The 14973-nt window shown below is 41.1% G+C and overlaps 2 protein-coding genes across 8 annotated transcripts in view; one reads left to right on the top strand and one right to left on the bottom strand.

The window, feature by feature from the left end:
- Window positions 1-396, bottom strand: part of EIF5B (eukaryotic translation initiation factor 5B) — a 67745-nt gene extending 67349 nt beyond the window's left edge. For 2 of the 3 annotated variants that reach the window (XM_024743720.1, XM_024743721.1), the window contains exon 1: window positions 190-388. In XM_024743720.1, coding sequence (XP_024599488.1) covers window positions 190-384 — 195 coding nt within the window. In that variant the 5' untranslated portion in view covers window positions 385-388. Of the gene's footprint in view, window positions 1-189 lie in introns of all 3 variants that reach the window. The other variant, XM_024743722.1, reaches the window with a different exon arrangement.
- A 1007-nt stretch (window positions 397-1403) lies between these two features.
- TXNDC9 (thioredoxin domain containing 9) lies at window positions 1404-12553 on the top strand. 5 transcript variants are annotated; one of them, XM_024743990.1, is made up of 5 exons: window positions 1404-1540; window positions 4563-4781; window positions 6526-6644; window positions 9332-9586; window positions 11971-12553. In XM_024743990.1, exons 2-5 carry the CDS (start codon window positions 4593-4595, stop codon window positions 12086-12088), a joined length of 681 nt encoding a protein of 226 aa, XP_024599758.1. In that variant the 5' UTR covers window positions 1404-1540; window positions 4563-4592; the 3' UTR covers window positions 12089-12553. The 5 variants fall into 5 exon arrangements, with proteins under 5 accessions (XP_024599758.1, XP_024599759.1, XP_024599762.1 ...); XM_024743991.1 differs by having other exon boundaries at window positions 1416-1522; XM_024743994.1 differs by lacking the exon at window positions 1404-1540 and adding an exon at window positions 1672-1792.
- Window positions 12554-14973: the final 2420 nt, after the last annotated feature.

The raw sequence follows: 14973 nt of genomic DNA, 5'->3' as shown, positions 1-14973 counted from the left end.
CCCGCCGCTGAGGCCCTCCGCGCCCGCCCGGTACTGGGGTCTCGGGCCCGCGCCACCCACTGTGGGCCCCGGCCGGTGCCCCGCGGGGCCGCTCTCGAGCCTCGACCCCGGTCCGCCGCGCGCCCACGGGACCCGCGCGCCCCCCTCAGCCGCGCCGGCCGCCGCCGTTGAAACCCCGACACTGGCTACCTGTCTTCGCTCTTGTTTTTCTGCTTCTTTCCCATCGTGTGTCAGCGGCGCTCGTAGCCCCAGCCCCTCTATTCGGTCTCTCACAGACCCACTGTCCCCCGGCCGACTTCGGTCTCCGCTCGGCTCCGTGCCCCACCGCGGTGCCGCCTCTCGCACCCGGCTCTCCACAGACCCGCGCACTGGGACAGGGCACATATGGTGTGAGCTTCGAGTGCGCAAGCGCATCGCCCCACCGCCTCGGCGTGTGGACGCAGGGCGCGGCTCATTGAGAGCTGCGCCTCGGGTAGAGCGTCTCCAGTTGACCCGCCCGCCAGGCAGGAGCCCGAGCGCCCCCTTTCCGCAAGCGTCAGCCGTGCACCGACGCCCGTGCGGTTTCCAGATTCTAGAACCCGGAGGTGGACAATGAGGCTGAAAATTCCACCGTCAGCCTTCTCCCTGTGGGGAACGCAGACTCGGGGAATCGGATCTCAGTTCAGGAGTGGACTTTCGGTTTCCCTTCCACCTTTAACCTCTGTCCCTTTGTACTCTCAGCTGCGTGAAGTTCAGTAAAGAACCACAATGAACCCCTGGTGAGCTGTCCAGGTGTTCCCAAGGGAGATAGAGAAATCCAGCACAACATGAGTCCATGACTTACCAAAAAAATAAATAAACCAAACAAACCAGAAATCATAAAACAAGGACATACCCATTAATTCTGCAAAATAGATCATAATCTTTACATTCAAAGCGAGAGCAAGTTCTAAAAATGTGTGTCTGGGAAGTCGCGAGGGAACCTATTAGGGTTGTGAAAGTGTTCTATATCCGGATCTGGACGATGACACTACGAGTGTTAACTATGTAAAAACTATGGCGTATAAGTTATATTTCAACTTTTTTTTTTAAAGGGGGAAACGTTCAATAAACAGAATGGAAACGAAATTGGAGTGTCACTCCTGAGGAAGACAGTAGCTATTTCATTTCTGATGTAACATTACGTCAGAGCCTAAGAACGTCAACTCCAGGCTGAGCACTAAGAAACTACAAACTCCAGCATACATCGCTTCCTCGCTCTCTGGGCTGTTTACACGGACGGAGGGAGAGGTTGGGCCACCTCGGTTCCGGGCGGTGGGGCGGAGAAGGGTGGCGGAGGGGCGCACGCGCAGAAGCGCTCACCGCACACACGTCCCCTCCCTTCCCCCCCTCCACTTCCTGGGGCGTCGCAGATTGTATCGCGTGAGAGCCGCGGCCAATGAGGAGGCAGAAGTGACGGCCGCTCCCCAGTCCCCCGCAGCTGCTACGAGGCTGAAGCCGGAGTGGATTGCTCTTCTGGAGAAGCTGGTGCCTCACTTCTCAGGTATCACCGAGAGCTCAGGTGAGGCAGAGAGTGGTGTGAAAAAGCCGGCCATGCATCTCGGTGCTGATGCACACCCGGCTGCTCAGCCTCCTGCCTGGGCGGGGGAGGGGCGCGGCTCGGGCGAGGGTGTCCGCGCCGCGGAGGAAGCTTTGGCGCATGCGCCCCGGGAGGCGTTGAAGCCGGGACCATCTCAACTCTGCCCTCATCTGTCTCCGGGGGCGCAGGGAGTGGCGAGGGTACTTTTGGGAAGCGGCTGGCGTGCAGTTAAGGGTGAGGCCCCCTGGTTGTTTTGGCGGGTGCATGCCGGGGGATCAAGGAAATGGTTAGGTGATTTGAGGACAAGTCCCTGCTCACCATTCAGTTGAACTGAAAAAAAGAAGCTTGTTGTTTGGGGAATGAAGTTTCCCAGGATACCTGCACCATCTCCTTTCCCCCTTTCTGAATGCGGTGACCAGCACCACCTGCCCGCAGAGCAGCCCTTGTTAATCGTTTCTCCTCCCAGTTATCCAAGACTTGAATTCTGAGCTCAGCCTATAAACCTCTAGGGATAAGCAACCGCTACGCCCCTGGTAAAGAACAGGATCTGACATGCAAGTCAGTGTTTAATGTCGAGTTTTCTGCCTCATCTGGCCCCAGTCCTGAGTCACAGCCTTACGTTTTTCTCAGGAGGTAGAGAGTGTGAAATTCATTTGCTACATTTGAAATACGGCTCCTTTAAAATTTTATAGCGTTTATGAGGAAGTTACATTTTGGGTTTTTTTTAACCGGAAATACTTTTGAAACTTAACGATAATTTGAACAAAAGTTACGCACGTTCCTTCAACAGTTGACAAACATTTTTTGTGCATCTGCAGCGTTCTCAGCACAGCTAGCTCCAGGAATACAAGGTGAAATCGAGTATGCTTTTTTAAAATTTATTTTTGGCTGCGTTTGATCTGCGTTTGATCTTCGTTGCTGCATGCAGGGTTTCTCTAGTCCCGGCGAGCGGGGGCTACTCTTCGTTGCGGGGCGTGGACTTCTCACTGCGGTGGCTTCTCTTGTTGCGGAGCACGGGCTCTAGGCACGCAGGCTTCAGTAGTTGTAGCACGTGGGCTTCAGAGCGCAGGATCAGTAGTTGTGGCGCACGGGCTTAGTTGCTACGAGGCGTGTGGGATCTTCCCGGACCAGGGATTCAACCCATGTCCCCTGCATTGGCAGGTGGATTCTTAACCACTGCGCCACCAGGGAAGTCCCCAGTATGCTTTTCAAAAGCTTCTTTTCATGTGTAGAAAAATGGAATCAGAGGCGAAGTTTGCAAGAAGACTATTTCTCTTCACTTCAACATTTATAGAGGGTCTGGTGGGCCAGGCTGCGTGTCGGAAGCTGGGTGAATAAGCTCACAAGTTTATTCAGATTTTTGAAAGTGCTTCAGTAGTGATTGCAAATGTATCACATAATTGAGATGCAACAGCCTCCTGCTTTGATAGGCAAGTTATAAATTGAAATTCAGGGCTACCCATAAAACATTTGATTTTCTACCAGCAACAATAATACATTTCTTCTAAAATATGTAATTGAAATAGATAACAAGGACCTACTGTATAGCACAGGGAACTCTATTCAATATTCGTAGTAACTTAAATGGGAAAAGAATCTGAAAAAGGATACATGTATATGTATAAATGAATAACTTTGCTGTACACCTGAAATTAACATTATAAATCAACTATATGCCAATATAAAATAAATATGTAATTGAGAGAGATCTTCCTTTCTAATCTGAATTAGATTTTTTTATATTCATTTATTTATTTATGGCTGTGTTAGGTCTTAGTAGTTGCGACATGCGGGATCTTTCGTTGTGGCATGCAGGCTCTTCACTGCAGCACAGGCTTCTCTCTAGTTGTGGCGCTCAGGCTCCAGAGCATGTGGGCTTTGTAGTGTGCGGCACACAGGCTATCTAGTTGAGGCGTGTAGGCTCAGTAGTTGTGACTCGAGGGCTTAGTTGCCCCGCGGCATGTGGGATCTTAGTTGCTCGACCAGGGATCAAACCCACGTCCCCTGCATGGGGAGTTGGTTTCTTTACCACTGGACCACAAGGGAAGTCCCTAGATTCTATTTTTAAACTCTTATCTTACATAGAGGATTGATGGAAAAATCAATATTCTTTTTAATATTTGTAATGTTATATTGTTTGATCTCAAAGTTAAGAACACTGAGTGTCAGTAAATCAATACCAGTATCAATCTTTGTGGCCTCATAGACTTTATTAGGTAATGGGAGAACAGGAATGGAAACTAAAGCTTAGGGAACATCAGGCAGAGTTCTTTACATAAGTTGTAATGAGCTCTCTTCAGAGTTAAACGAAAATCATTTAGGCAGAGATGAAAAATATGTCTTTTGCTCAACTCTGCTCTATGTTGAAGCAAAGTTTGGTGTGTATATGTGTGTGTAAAACCTCACTGCAGTTAAACTTTATCTTGTTCGCAGTCATTTCTGCTTTTCTTCCCTTTTCCTTTGGTAAAGAACACTGTCAGTATACAGCACTAGGTTTAATTTCGTCATTCCTTTCTGGTCTGGTGATGGTCTTAAAGATTTGTCTTTGCTTTAGGGTAGTAAAACACAAACTAAATCAAAAGCACCTAAACTTTGGTCTAAATCGTTTTTGAGGAGTGTAACTATAATCCATTGAAAATTAAATTTTAAAACATTTAAATAAAAATTCTTAACATGACGTGCTTGGTTGTTGGCAGAACACTTTGTGGACTACAAATTATATACTTGCTAGCATTTTTGAAACTAAGAGAAAGCTGTCTTATTTATTTATTTTTTTTTTGCGGTACACGGGCCTCTCACTGTTGTGGCCTCTCCCGTTGCGGAGGGACGCGCAGGCTCAGCGGCCCTGGCTCATGGGCCCAGCCACTCCGCGGCATGTGGGATCTTCCCAGACCAGGGCACGAACCCGCGTCCCCTGCATTGGCAGGCGGACGCTCAACCACTGCGTCACCAGGGAAGCCCCTGTCTTATTTTTTTTCTCTAACTTTGTAAACCTTCTCCCCAGCATCAAGGCTGAACTGTACCATTTAGAAGAATGGAAGCGAATGCATCTGTTGAAATGTTTTCAAAAGTCCTAGAGAATCAGTTGCTTCAGACCACCAAGCAAGTGGAAGAACATTTGGATTCGGAAATTCAGAAACTGGATCAGATGGATGAGGATGAGTTGGAACACCTCAAAGAAAAGAGACTCAAGGCACTGAGGAGAGCTCAGCAGCAGAAACAAGTAACCTCTCTGCCCTGCTTTCTGAAATTGCTCTAACAGTATGCTTCTAACAACTTACATATACCCGTGCTGCAGTAGTCACTTGTAGTTCTTAGGGTGGTTTGACCTCAAAGTACCTAATGCCATTAAAAATTTGCCCAGAAAAAAGATTCGTTTTAAAGACACATTCAGAATTAGCCTGACCAGTGTATTAATCCACGGTCAAGTACAGGAAACACGTGCCCGGGATAATCTTCTGAGTTCAGATTTGTGTGGTTGAGGAGAGAGTGGATGAGGAAGAACCCTGGGAGGAATAGGGGTCAGTGGGTTCCCTTTCAGGTGGAGTTATGAGAAAGCCTGTCCTAACTTAGCTGTGCTCAAAGCAAATGCGTCATTAAGGAGTGTATTTGAGAGTTTAAACTCTTTATGGAAGCTTCACCAAAGAAATAAGGAGAAAAATATCAGGGCCTCCGGTAGGTCTCAGCTCAGTGTAAGCCAACAGGAAATGTATAGATACCAAAACTGGTGACGCAGTCTCGGCTGTGTTAGTGTAAGTCCAGGGATGGCACTCCTGCCCCTTTCTAGTTGGACCACTTCTGGAAAACTGTTCAGAGGAGGACAGCCAGAAGACGAAGAAGTCTAGAAGTCATTTCATATGAGAAAGTCAAAAGCAAATGGAAATGTTCAGTGTGAAGCAGGGAGGACATAGGCGATGTAGGATATTTGAAGGGCTGACGTGAAGGAGATTAGAATTTCTCTTTCTCATCTGAGGTCCAAGCTGGGATCCACAGCCCACTGTTCTGGATATACTGTGATTCAGTGTGAGAAGACTTTTCTAAGAACAGAGAGTACATATACAAATGCTTTTTAAGCACACCTGCCAGACACTGTTGTAGTTATTTTCACATTGTCCATTCACAGTAACTCAATGAGAGAGTTGCTTTATGATCTCCACATTACAAATGAGGAAAGTGAAACTCAGAAAGGGCAGTGATTCAAGCCCATGCCTTCTGCCTGCAAGTCCAGTCCTCCCTTTTATTAAAACCAGCTCATGAGAAAGGAAACAAGCTTCCAGTTGAGGGGACCAGCTTCCTGCCACAGGAAAGGTTCAAGAAGCTGAAATGTCTGTCCGACATGGATGATAAGGGTTGATTTATTGATTTGGGGAGTTGGATTAGGTGACTTGCGGGATCTTTGTTTCTGGACACCACGTGAAGACAAACACCTTTTTCTTCCCAGGACACTACCCATTGGTGGCCAGTACAGAAGAGGTTTGCTGTCTCTGAGTTAGTCATCAAAAGCAAACAGGGCTCCCGAGCTTCAGAGCTGCAGTACCCGCCCCCTCCCCAAAGACAGATTGGCTTTATCTCACAAGCATTATTTTTTAAAGCTATGTAGTAACTTAGATCAAATGCTTCTGACTTTAATAGTTTCAGTGCAAAGAAATTAAGTAGATGGTTACATTCTAAGCCTCTTTGTAGTCTAAATTTTTACTTTCGAAGTTCTAAGAAAACGTATGTTTTAAGTTACCAAGACAGATAATGATCTTAAATATGAGCCATGCTGTGGAGATAGTCACGGCCCACAGACTGTATTTGCACTGACACTAGCAACATAGGAAAGTACATCACCGAAAGGAATTCGTTTCTCTCTAAGATAAAGTCAGCTCGATTACAAAATATTATAGTGATTTGGACATAAAATATAAAGTGATATTGAAAGAAATATTTCAAATGTGTGATATTTTCCCTTTTCTCCAAATCAGGAATGGCTTTCAAAAGGACATGGGGAATACAGAGAAATCCCTAGTGAGAGAGACTTTTTTCAAGAAGTCAAGGAGAGTAAAAAAGTGGTTTGCCATTTCTACAGAGACTCCACATTGAGGTAATTTGTTTCCCTCAGTGACTGTTCTTGAACATGATGAGATTGTTGAATAGAGATACACTGACTTAATAGAGAAATTAAGAAAAATATAAAAGGAAGTAATTCCTAAGTTGTCTCTTTGTACTAGAATTATATTAAAGTTAAGCAATCATTAAAGATTAACTTAAAAACCAGTGTCATACAAAAGTACAAACTATAGAAGATCAGTATTTCCATAGAAATGGCTATTTCCTGAACTATATTTTCACTAGCTAATTTTTTAAACATCTTAGAAATGAACACTTTAATTTTTTTATCAATGCCAAAAGAATTCTACTTTTGTCCCTACTATTATGATACAGCCACAGTGTTGGAAATGGGGCCAACACCTAAACACCAGCTTTGAATTCAGTCACTTCTTCGCAACTTGCAATTCACCGGGAGACTGTGGCTTGACCAAGCCTTTCACCTGAAGCAGAGTTGCGGCACCAGGCATGGCTGGAAGGACAATAAAGTGATTTCTATTAGACGAACCCAGGTCTGCCAACCTCTCTTTGGAGGCAGATCCCTCAAAGTGAAAATAGCCCCAGAAGAGGTTACATCTTAAACCAGAGGACTCAAGCCTTTTTTTTTTAGCCCCCAAATTTGAATACTTGCCAACATTTAAGTGTTGGCAAAAAAACTTTTAAATGTTGGCAACTAATCAGTTTTTAGAATTTTTTTTTTAAGTATCAGATAACTTGATAACAGACCTAGAATTGTATGAAAGCAATTCACTGATGCCAAGTAGCTCCTGCCCCCCTTAGACACACACTCCAATGCAGAGTCTCTGTTATTCCCTGGGATCCCAGCACTGCCCTCTTTTCGCATATCCATAGCCTGCCTGGCCCTTGTCTTTGCCTCATCACCCAACAATGTGGCTATTAGTTAACACCTTTCAGGGACTGATTGCCTGGGATTTATTGACTAAGAAAATAAAGATGAAAGAAAATAACTAAGATGATGAAATCTCCTATAAGTGGGAAAGGGATTAGGAAGGTAAATAGAAGATTGATATTATTTGTCCACTTATTTATTAGATGTCTCTGCCCACTAGATTGTTAGTTTTGTGAAGGCAGAGGGTTTGCCTTTGTGTCGTGTGGCCCACTGTGCTCTGGGTTCCTAGCCATAGAGCAGCATTGACTACACATAGTAGGCACTCAGTAAGTATACTTGATGGATTTATAAACAATGCAGCACCAGCAGTACTTACCTTAAAACAGAACTGAAAAGTCAAGATTGAAATAGGGTGATAAGAGATAGAGATGGGTAGATATCAAAGTTTCTAGCACATAGGAAGCTAGATACTTCGTGTTGTATAAAATCCTGGAGCATTCACAATCACCGTTTGAGGTAAGTACGTATAATTCCTGTGCTTCATGCGTGGACACCAAGACTTGGAGAGATTAAGTGACCTACCTAACGTCACTCTGCTACTAAATGATAAAAGAGGATTTGAACCCAGGTTTTAAGCCTAATGCTGTTTCAGCTACACCATAACTACTACTTCTGGATTTTTTTTAAAAAATGGATTAATTGACAAGTGGGACACAGACCTATTTAAAATAGATTCTGTATTACTCCAGTAAAACAATGGAGTTGATTTTTGTACAAATCTTCAAGAACGTATTTCTCAAAATGATTTGTCACTTGTTTGGAACTTCATTCAAAAACAGCTTATTCCCCTACCATTTTTCACTAAAATCCCATTGCTGCAGTACGTGGGTGATATGTAAAAAGAATCACTCAGAGGTGATGATGCATCAAGGTTATAAGAAACTCTGTGGACCCAAACCTAACTCAGGAAAAACTATACCAAGAAGTACCTGAAAAGCCTACTAGTAAAACCAGCTATGAAGCGTTCGGTGTCTTAGTCATCGAAAGCAGTAGTTCTCAAACTTTGCTGGGCATGAGAATCACTTGCATGTTTCTCAGCTCACCTCCTAGAGAATTTTGATTCATTTGCATATTTTAAAAGTTGACTGTAATAATCACCTCTGGGTAAGAACTACTGCTCAAAAGGTTATTACAGCAGCCTTTCAGAAACACTAGAGGGTTGGCCAGTTTAAAATACAATTTAAAGAAAATATCGCTTTCCACTTTTCAGGTGGCTTAATAAAGATTACTGCTGGTATTTTTCATACCGTAATGACCATATTTGTAGCCCTTAACCTTGATATGCTTCTCACTAACAGAGTTGCACAGTTGGAAGGGTTCCTTCTCAGTGACACCATTCAGTCTTTCTTAGTGACTTCCGAATATGGCACCACATGTTCATTTCTAATTCTGAGAACTGTCTTCCCAGTTCTGTCAAGTTCAGATTTGTCACCTATGAGATGCCAGGAAACATGCATAAGGGAAATGACAATTTTTTATTCTTAACCATGAACATGACAACTTTGTGAACCACTTAAGGCATAAGTTGAATACTTTGTTTTTTATAAGTATCATTAAGGGAGATCTGACTTTCTAGAATATGATATCATGAGAGGTAGAAAAAGAGGTACCTAACCTATCAAATGGAAATGAGGTTATCTGATCGAAGCATAGGTTGGCCGCCAAATTATCAGATTCAGAAAAACTAAAAACTTAGATGTGCCTTAATATTTATTTTGAAAAAGAAATCTGTTGTTTTTAGCTTTTGATTTTCTATGTGTTGTTATTTATAGGTGTAAAATACTAGACAGACATTTGGTGATACTGTCCAAGAAACATCTTGAGACCAAATTTTTGAAGCTGAATGTGGAAAAAGCACCTTTCCTTTGTGAGAGACTGCATATCAAAGTCATTCCCACGCTAGCACTGGTGAAAGATGGAAAAACACAAGATTTTGTTGTTGGATTTTCTGACCTAGGAAATACAGATGACTTCACCACAGAAACTTTAGAATGGAGGCTGGGTTGTTCTGATATTCTCAATTACAGGTAACTTTTAGTAAACTATCAATTTACATTAATTCACATATCCAGTTGATTTTTTAGAGAATTTTTTTATGTTAACATTTATTTTATGGAACTAAGATCTTTAAGCTGAGATGTAGAAAAATTTTCACAAAGGAAAAGCATATTTCTTAAAGTGTACATTAGCACGATCTTACAGCAAAATCAGAGTTATAAATAAAGTTGATCTTGGACCTTGGAGTCCATCTAACTATAAAAGTTTTCAAAGTTTCCAGATCCTATGGAATCTAATTCTCTGTTAATCTGGAAACCCAAATGACACTCCAGAAGAATTGACTCCTTCCTGATTTAAATGAGTTTAATCAAATTGATAATGACTTACATTAAAAATCTAATCTTTGAAAGTAGATATTCCTGTATCACTTGTAGAATCTGATAAAACATATAAAATCTCATCTCTATGCTTAGCTTAAATTACTTACTCTGGGAAACAGTCTCAGAAAACCATCTGTTGATAAAATCCAACTTCCATTTTCCGCTTATCTCTTTGTCCATTTCTCTAGACAAATAATTTATCTCATTCCACAAATCAGAGCATATCATCTTATCTTTTGTGCCTGTTTTTGATTTGCAAAAATAACAGGTGAAATTTTCCAGTTATTCCAGTCAGAGTGCCTTTTGATAAGTAGAAAGCTCTCTCATCTTTTTACTTCCCTTCCTCCTTTATCTCTGAATCTCTCCTCCACATGCATAAATCATTCCTACATTGTAGTGATTGATTTTGGAGTTTTAGGTTTTATTTTCTTAATATTAAGTAAAATGTTAATATTAAATAAAATTATTTTGAAGTGATTTCAAACTTTAAATAAGTTGGAAACTAATACAAAGAATTCTTGAATTCTTGTATATCATTGACCCGTGTCCCTCAATTTTCAACATTTTATCTTTGCTTTATTGTTCTCTTTCTAGATATATATAAACTTTTTTTCAGAACCATTTGATTGGACGTTGTAGGTATATTGTCCCTTTACTCCTAAATGTTTCTGTGTGCATTTCCTAAGAACAGGAACATTCTTATATAACCACAGTACAATTTATTAAAACACAAAATACATAGTTTACAGACCTTACTCAAATTCCAGCATTGTCCCAATAATGTCCTCCATGCTGGAAAAATGGGTTCTGTGTACTTACTATGTATTTTTAGTTTCCATTAACCTGTAGCAACTTGTTCCCCTCCTTTGTTTTTCAATACTTTAACATTTTTGAAGAGTACAAGCTAGTTATTTTATAGAGCATCTCCCAGTTTGTTTCAAAATTAGATTCAGATTCTGCGTGTTTTCCATAGGTGTATTATGGAAGTGATGTTGTATTCTTTCTTCTCAGTGTACCATATCAGGAGATATATGATGGTTTGTCTCATTGCTGGTGGTGATAACTGTGCACTGGTTAACCAGTTGTCCACCTTAAAGCCAACTGGTGATTTAAGGAAGAACTTCTCCAGACCCCACATTAACTTACTTCTTCATGTATCTGTATTAGAATGGGCTGTGGATTCTTTTTATTCAGTGGGTTATAGTCTGTTGCTGTTATTATTTACTTTGAAGCTCAGATTGCCTCAAATTTGGCCAGTGAGAGCCTTTCATACTGGCTTCTGTGTCCTTTTGACACATCCCCATAATTCTTTGAGCACTTTCTGGTGCACGTAAGGTCTTTTAGGGGGCCTCATGTTATACTCTCCATAGGAACTGGCTTTTTCTCCGAGACGCCATGGTTCCTTTCAGTGGCAAATGATATTTCAAAACCAAGATCTAGCTGCTAGGAATATTTCCAGATATTTTCGAAATATTTTTCAGGCGTCATGAAAAGAGTTCCATACTCTTTTCTATCTTTTCTTGATAGTTCATGATAGAACTCTTTTCTGAGTTCTATCATGGGTTAATGATAATGAATTCCATGAGTTTTGTTGATGTCTATAGAGATCTAAGCATTAAAAGATGTTAAATAGAATCAAACCAGTCATAACAGGCTATCAAAAATAGAGCATGGTTTTCCTGTGTCATTCTCAGGAAAGAATCTAATACAGATTCAGCATACCCAAAACAGATAAAAATAACCGATTTCCTTCTGTGCTTTTTCAGTCAGAAATTTTGTTGGTGCATCCCGTGAAATGTTAATCAGTAATTAATGATAAGAAAGTAAAACGCTGATCTAAAGCATTTAGTAGTACATAGTAAGGTTTAAAACTATCAGTGTAAATAATATACCTCTTCCTTGACACCAACATTTTAAAGAAAATTTTACTCTATTCCTTGTGTTACAGTGAGGATAGATTTTTGTGCCGTTTAGTATACCAGCTGTACTAAATCATACAGAATAAGTGTTTTTCAAATTTGCTTTCTTTTTAGTGGAAATTTAACGGAGCCACCATTTCAGAGCCAAAAGAAATTTGGAACAAACTTCACAAAGCTGGAAAAGAAAACTATTCGAGGAAAGAAATATGATTCTGACTCTGATGATGATTAATTCTTTGTAAATCGTCTCCTGACTTCAGAATTAGATGTTTTCTAAATTCTATTGATTTCAGTACGTTTGTCTCCTAATGGTCACATTCTAGAATTGTATGCAGTTGTATCACATTGAAAAACATCTGTGATATTTTCTGTGTGGAGCTCGTGTTTAAGTTGAGGAAAACTTCTGAGTTCTAAAATTATCTGAGTAGGGTCTGGATTCTCTATTTTTGAGATTGGTTTTATCACAATATGATTCTTACGTTTTTATACCATTCACAATTGTGTTTTTAATCTACTGGATTGGAAATAGAAATTCAGCACACTGTTCCAGGACTAATTCTTACCTAGCATCATTTACTTTATAAAGAGGTCAAGTAACATTTACTGGTGTAACAGACTGCACTTGTAAATGATTAGAAACACTCTTTACTTCTGGAATATATTTAAAGAACTATTAAAGAACTGTATTCTGTATGCCGCATGGTGTTGTGGAGTCAACTGATGGCAACAGAAAGCTTTTTCAGGTTGTGAACATACTGCCTTATTTAAAGGGTCTTGATTGCTTATATTTTAAGACGTGTATTAAATCAAGAAGCACTTTCGAAATGGCAACATGAGGAGACGTACAGACCCCTCAGTGAAACAGTCATAACTGGTAAATATTTTTTTAGAAATTAAAGTCTCTGGAAATTGTCGTAAGAGCACACAGCAAACAGAAACATTTATCCAAGAAAATACTCAATCCTGGTAAGAACAGTGAGTCTCTGTGGTATTTGAACCCTGACCCTTGCACCCTTCCTCCCCTCATCTCCCAGTCTTGGCCTACAATTTATCCCTAGGAGGAGCAGAATGCTAGCATCTCTCATTCCCCCAAGGTCTGTGTTGCAGAAGCTCTGTTGCAAGCAGCAATAGCAAAGAGGTCTGAGCCTTCCTTCCTCCACCCACTCCCCACTTGTAGCACAGAATATCTACCCCAGGAATACTGTTTTCTAATCACTGTTGCCCTGGCGTACTCATAAACTAGAGCAATAGTGATTAGGGTGGAGGTTCTATGGAAGGAGAGGCAAGCAGAGAAGATCAGGGGCTGCCACCCACTGCTCTACTTACAGACTACTCCTAGCAAAGCCAGCTACTCTCCCCATCCCCAATGCTGGGGGAGTAGCATAGAGGTTCTGCCCAGTGGGAGAAGCAGGCTGTAAAAACAGCTTCCATAGCATTCCCTAAAGGGACTGACTTTATTTTGAACAGAGAGAAGTTGAAGCATAAGGATGCTGCTGCAGACAAAGGAGATTTCAGGTGGGGCTGGGGGTGAAGTAAGAGGAGCCTGGGATCTCCAAGTTAGCAAAACAAGCAGAAAGGAAGGCCAGTGAGAATTTCAACAGAGAATGAAAGAGGAAGTTCAGAGTAGCCCTACAGTTGGAACAAACCTCAACAACTACAAAAACCTAAATTCAATTAGATTGAACTGCGTGGCAATTTATGTCCCAGGACATTGTCAAATAATAGAGAGGTCCACCAGCAATTAGTGGATGTTAACAGCACAGCGTGATAACAATGGAGACAGACCAACTAAAACTCTTGCAGGGACGGCAGGGAAAGAAACAGCAAGAGAGCCCTGCTAAAACTACTGTCCTTGGGGTTGAGGGGAGGTGTCAGCAACACTGCATATGCCCAGGCGACGTACTGCAACATCAGAGGCCATACAATTCAGGGTAAGTGGACTTAGCCAAAATGGTCCAGCTAAGTCACTAACCATATAAGCAAACAAGCCCTGGAGAAGGGAGTATGAGTCTCCAGAACTGCTGTATTATGTAAAATGTCCAGTTTTGAACCAAAAAAATAAGATTACAAATAAACAGGAAAGTGTGACTCATACATGGTGGGGAGAAAAGCAATAAAAAAAAATTTTTTTTTTAAATTGCCTTTGAGTGGGTCCAGGTATTGGAAGCAGACAAAAACCTCAAAGCATCTCAATATATATACATACATACACACATACACATACTAAAACCATGCTGAAGGTAAAGGAAGGTATAATATTCCTTCAAAGAATATTAATGGAGATAGAAATTATTTTTAAAGAACCAAATGGAGATCTCTGGACTTAAAAAGTATAATAACTGCAATGAAAGATTCATTAGAGGGACTCAACAGTAGCTTTGCAGTAGAAAGCCAATGTGGGGATTAATCAATATAGATAATGCAGTCAGAAGAACAGGAAAAAGGAAAAAAAAAACAGCTTCAGAGAAATCTGGAACATCAACATATATGTCATGGAAGTGCCACAAAGAGAGGAGAAACTAGTGAGTAGAAAAGTTTACTAGAAGAAACAGTGCCTAAAAATCTCAAATTTGATGAAAAGCATTAATCCAAGAAGATCAGGTTCTGAAAATAAAAGGATCCACACCCAGACATACCAGAATAAAAATGTTTAAAGACAGAAGAATCTTGAAAACAGAAAGAAAAACCACTAATCATGTACAAGGAAACCACATTAACAGTTGACTTATTAGAAACAATGAGGACCTAAGGCAGTGGGAGGACATGCCAGGTGCTAAAAGGAAAAAACTCAACCAGAGTTTATGTCTAACGAAACAGGCTTTCAGAAATGGAGGCAAAATGACACACAGATTTTAAGAACTCATTCCCAGGAAACCCACCTTACAAGAAATGCTAAATGATGTTTTTCTATCTGAAAGGAAGTGAGACCCCACAATTATTCACACCCTTACCAAAAGTCAATGCCAATTAAAATGTAAGAAATGAGACATTGTAACAACTTATTTTCCCTTCTTTCGGCTGACATAAAAGCAATTGTATAAAACAATATACATATATATATAATTGTGGTGTTGCCCCTATAACATATGGAAACGTATATTTGCATATAATACCATA

The sequence above is a fragment of the Neophocaena asiaeorientalis genome, unplaced genomic scaffold (genome assembly GCF_003031525.2).
Source record: "Neophocaena asiaeorientalis asiaeorientalis breed wild unplaced genomic scaffold, Neophocaena_asiaeorientalis_V1.1 scaffold114, whole genome shotgun sequence".
Lineage (NCBI taxonomy): Eukaryota > Metazoa > Chordata > Mammalia > Artiodactyla > Phocoenidae > Neophocaena > Neophocaena asiaeorientalis.
This window is presented reverse-complemented; position numbering and strand designations above follow the sequence as displayed.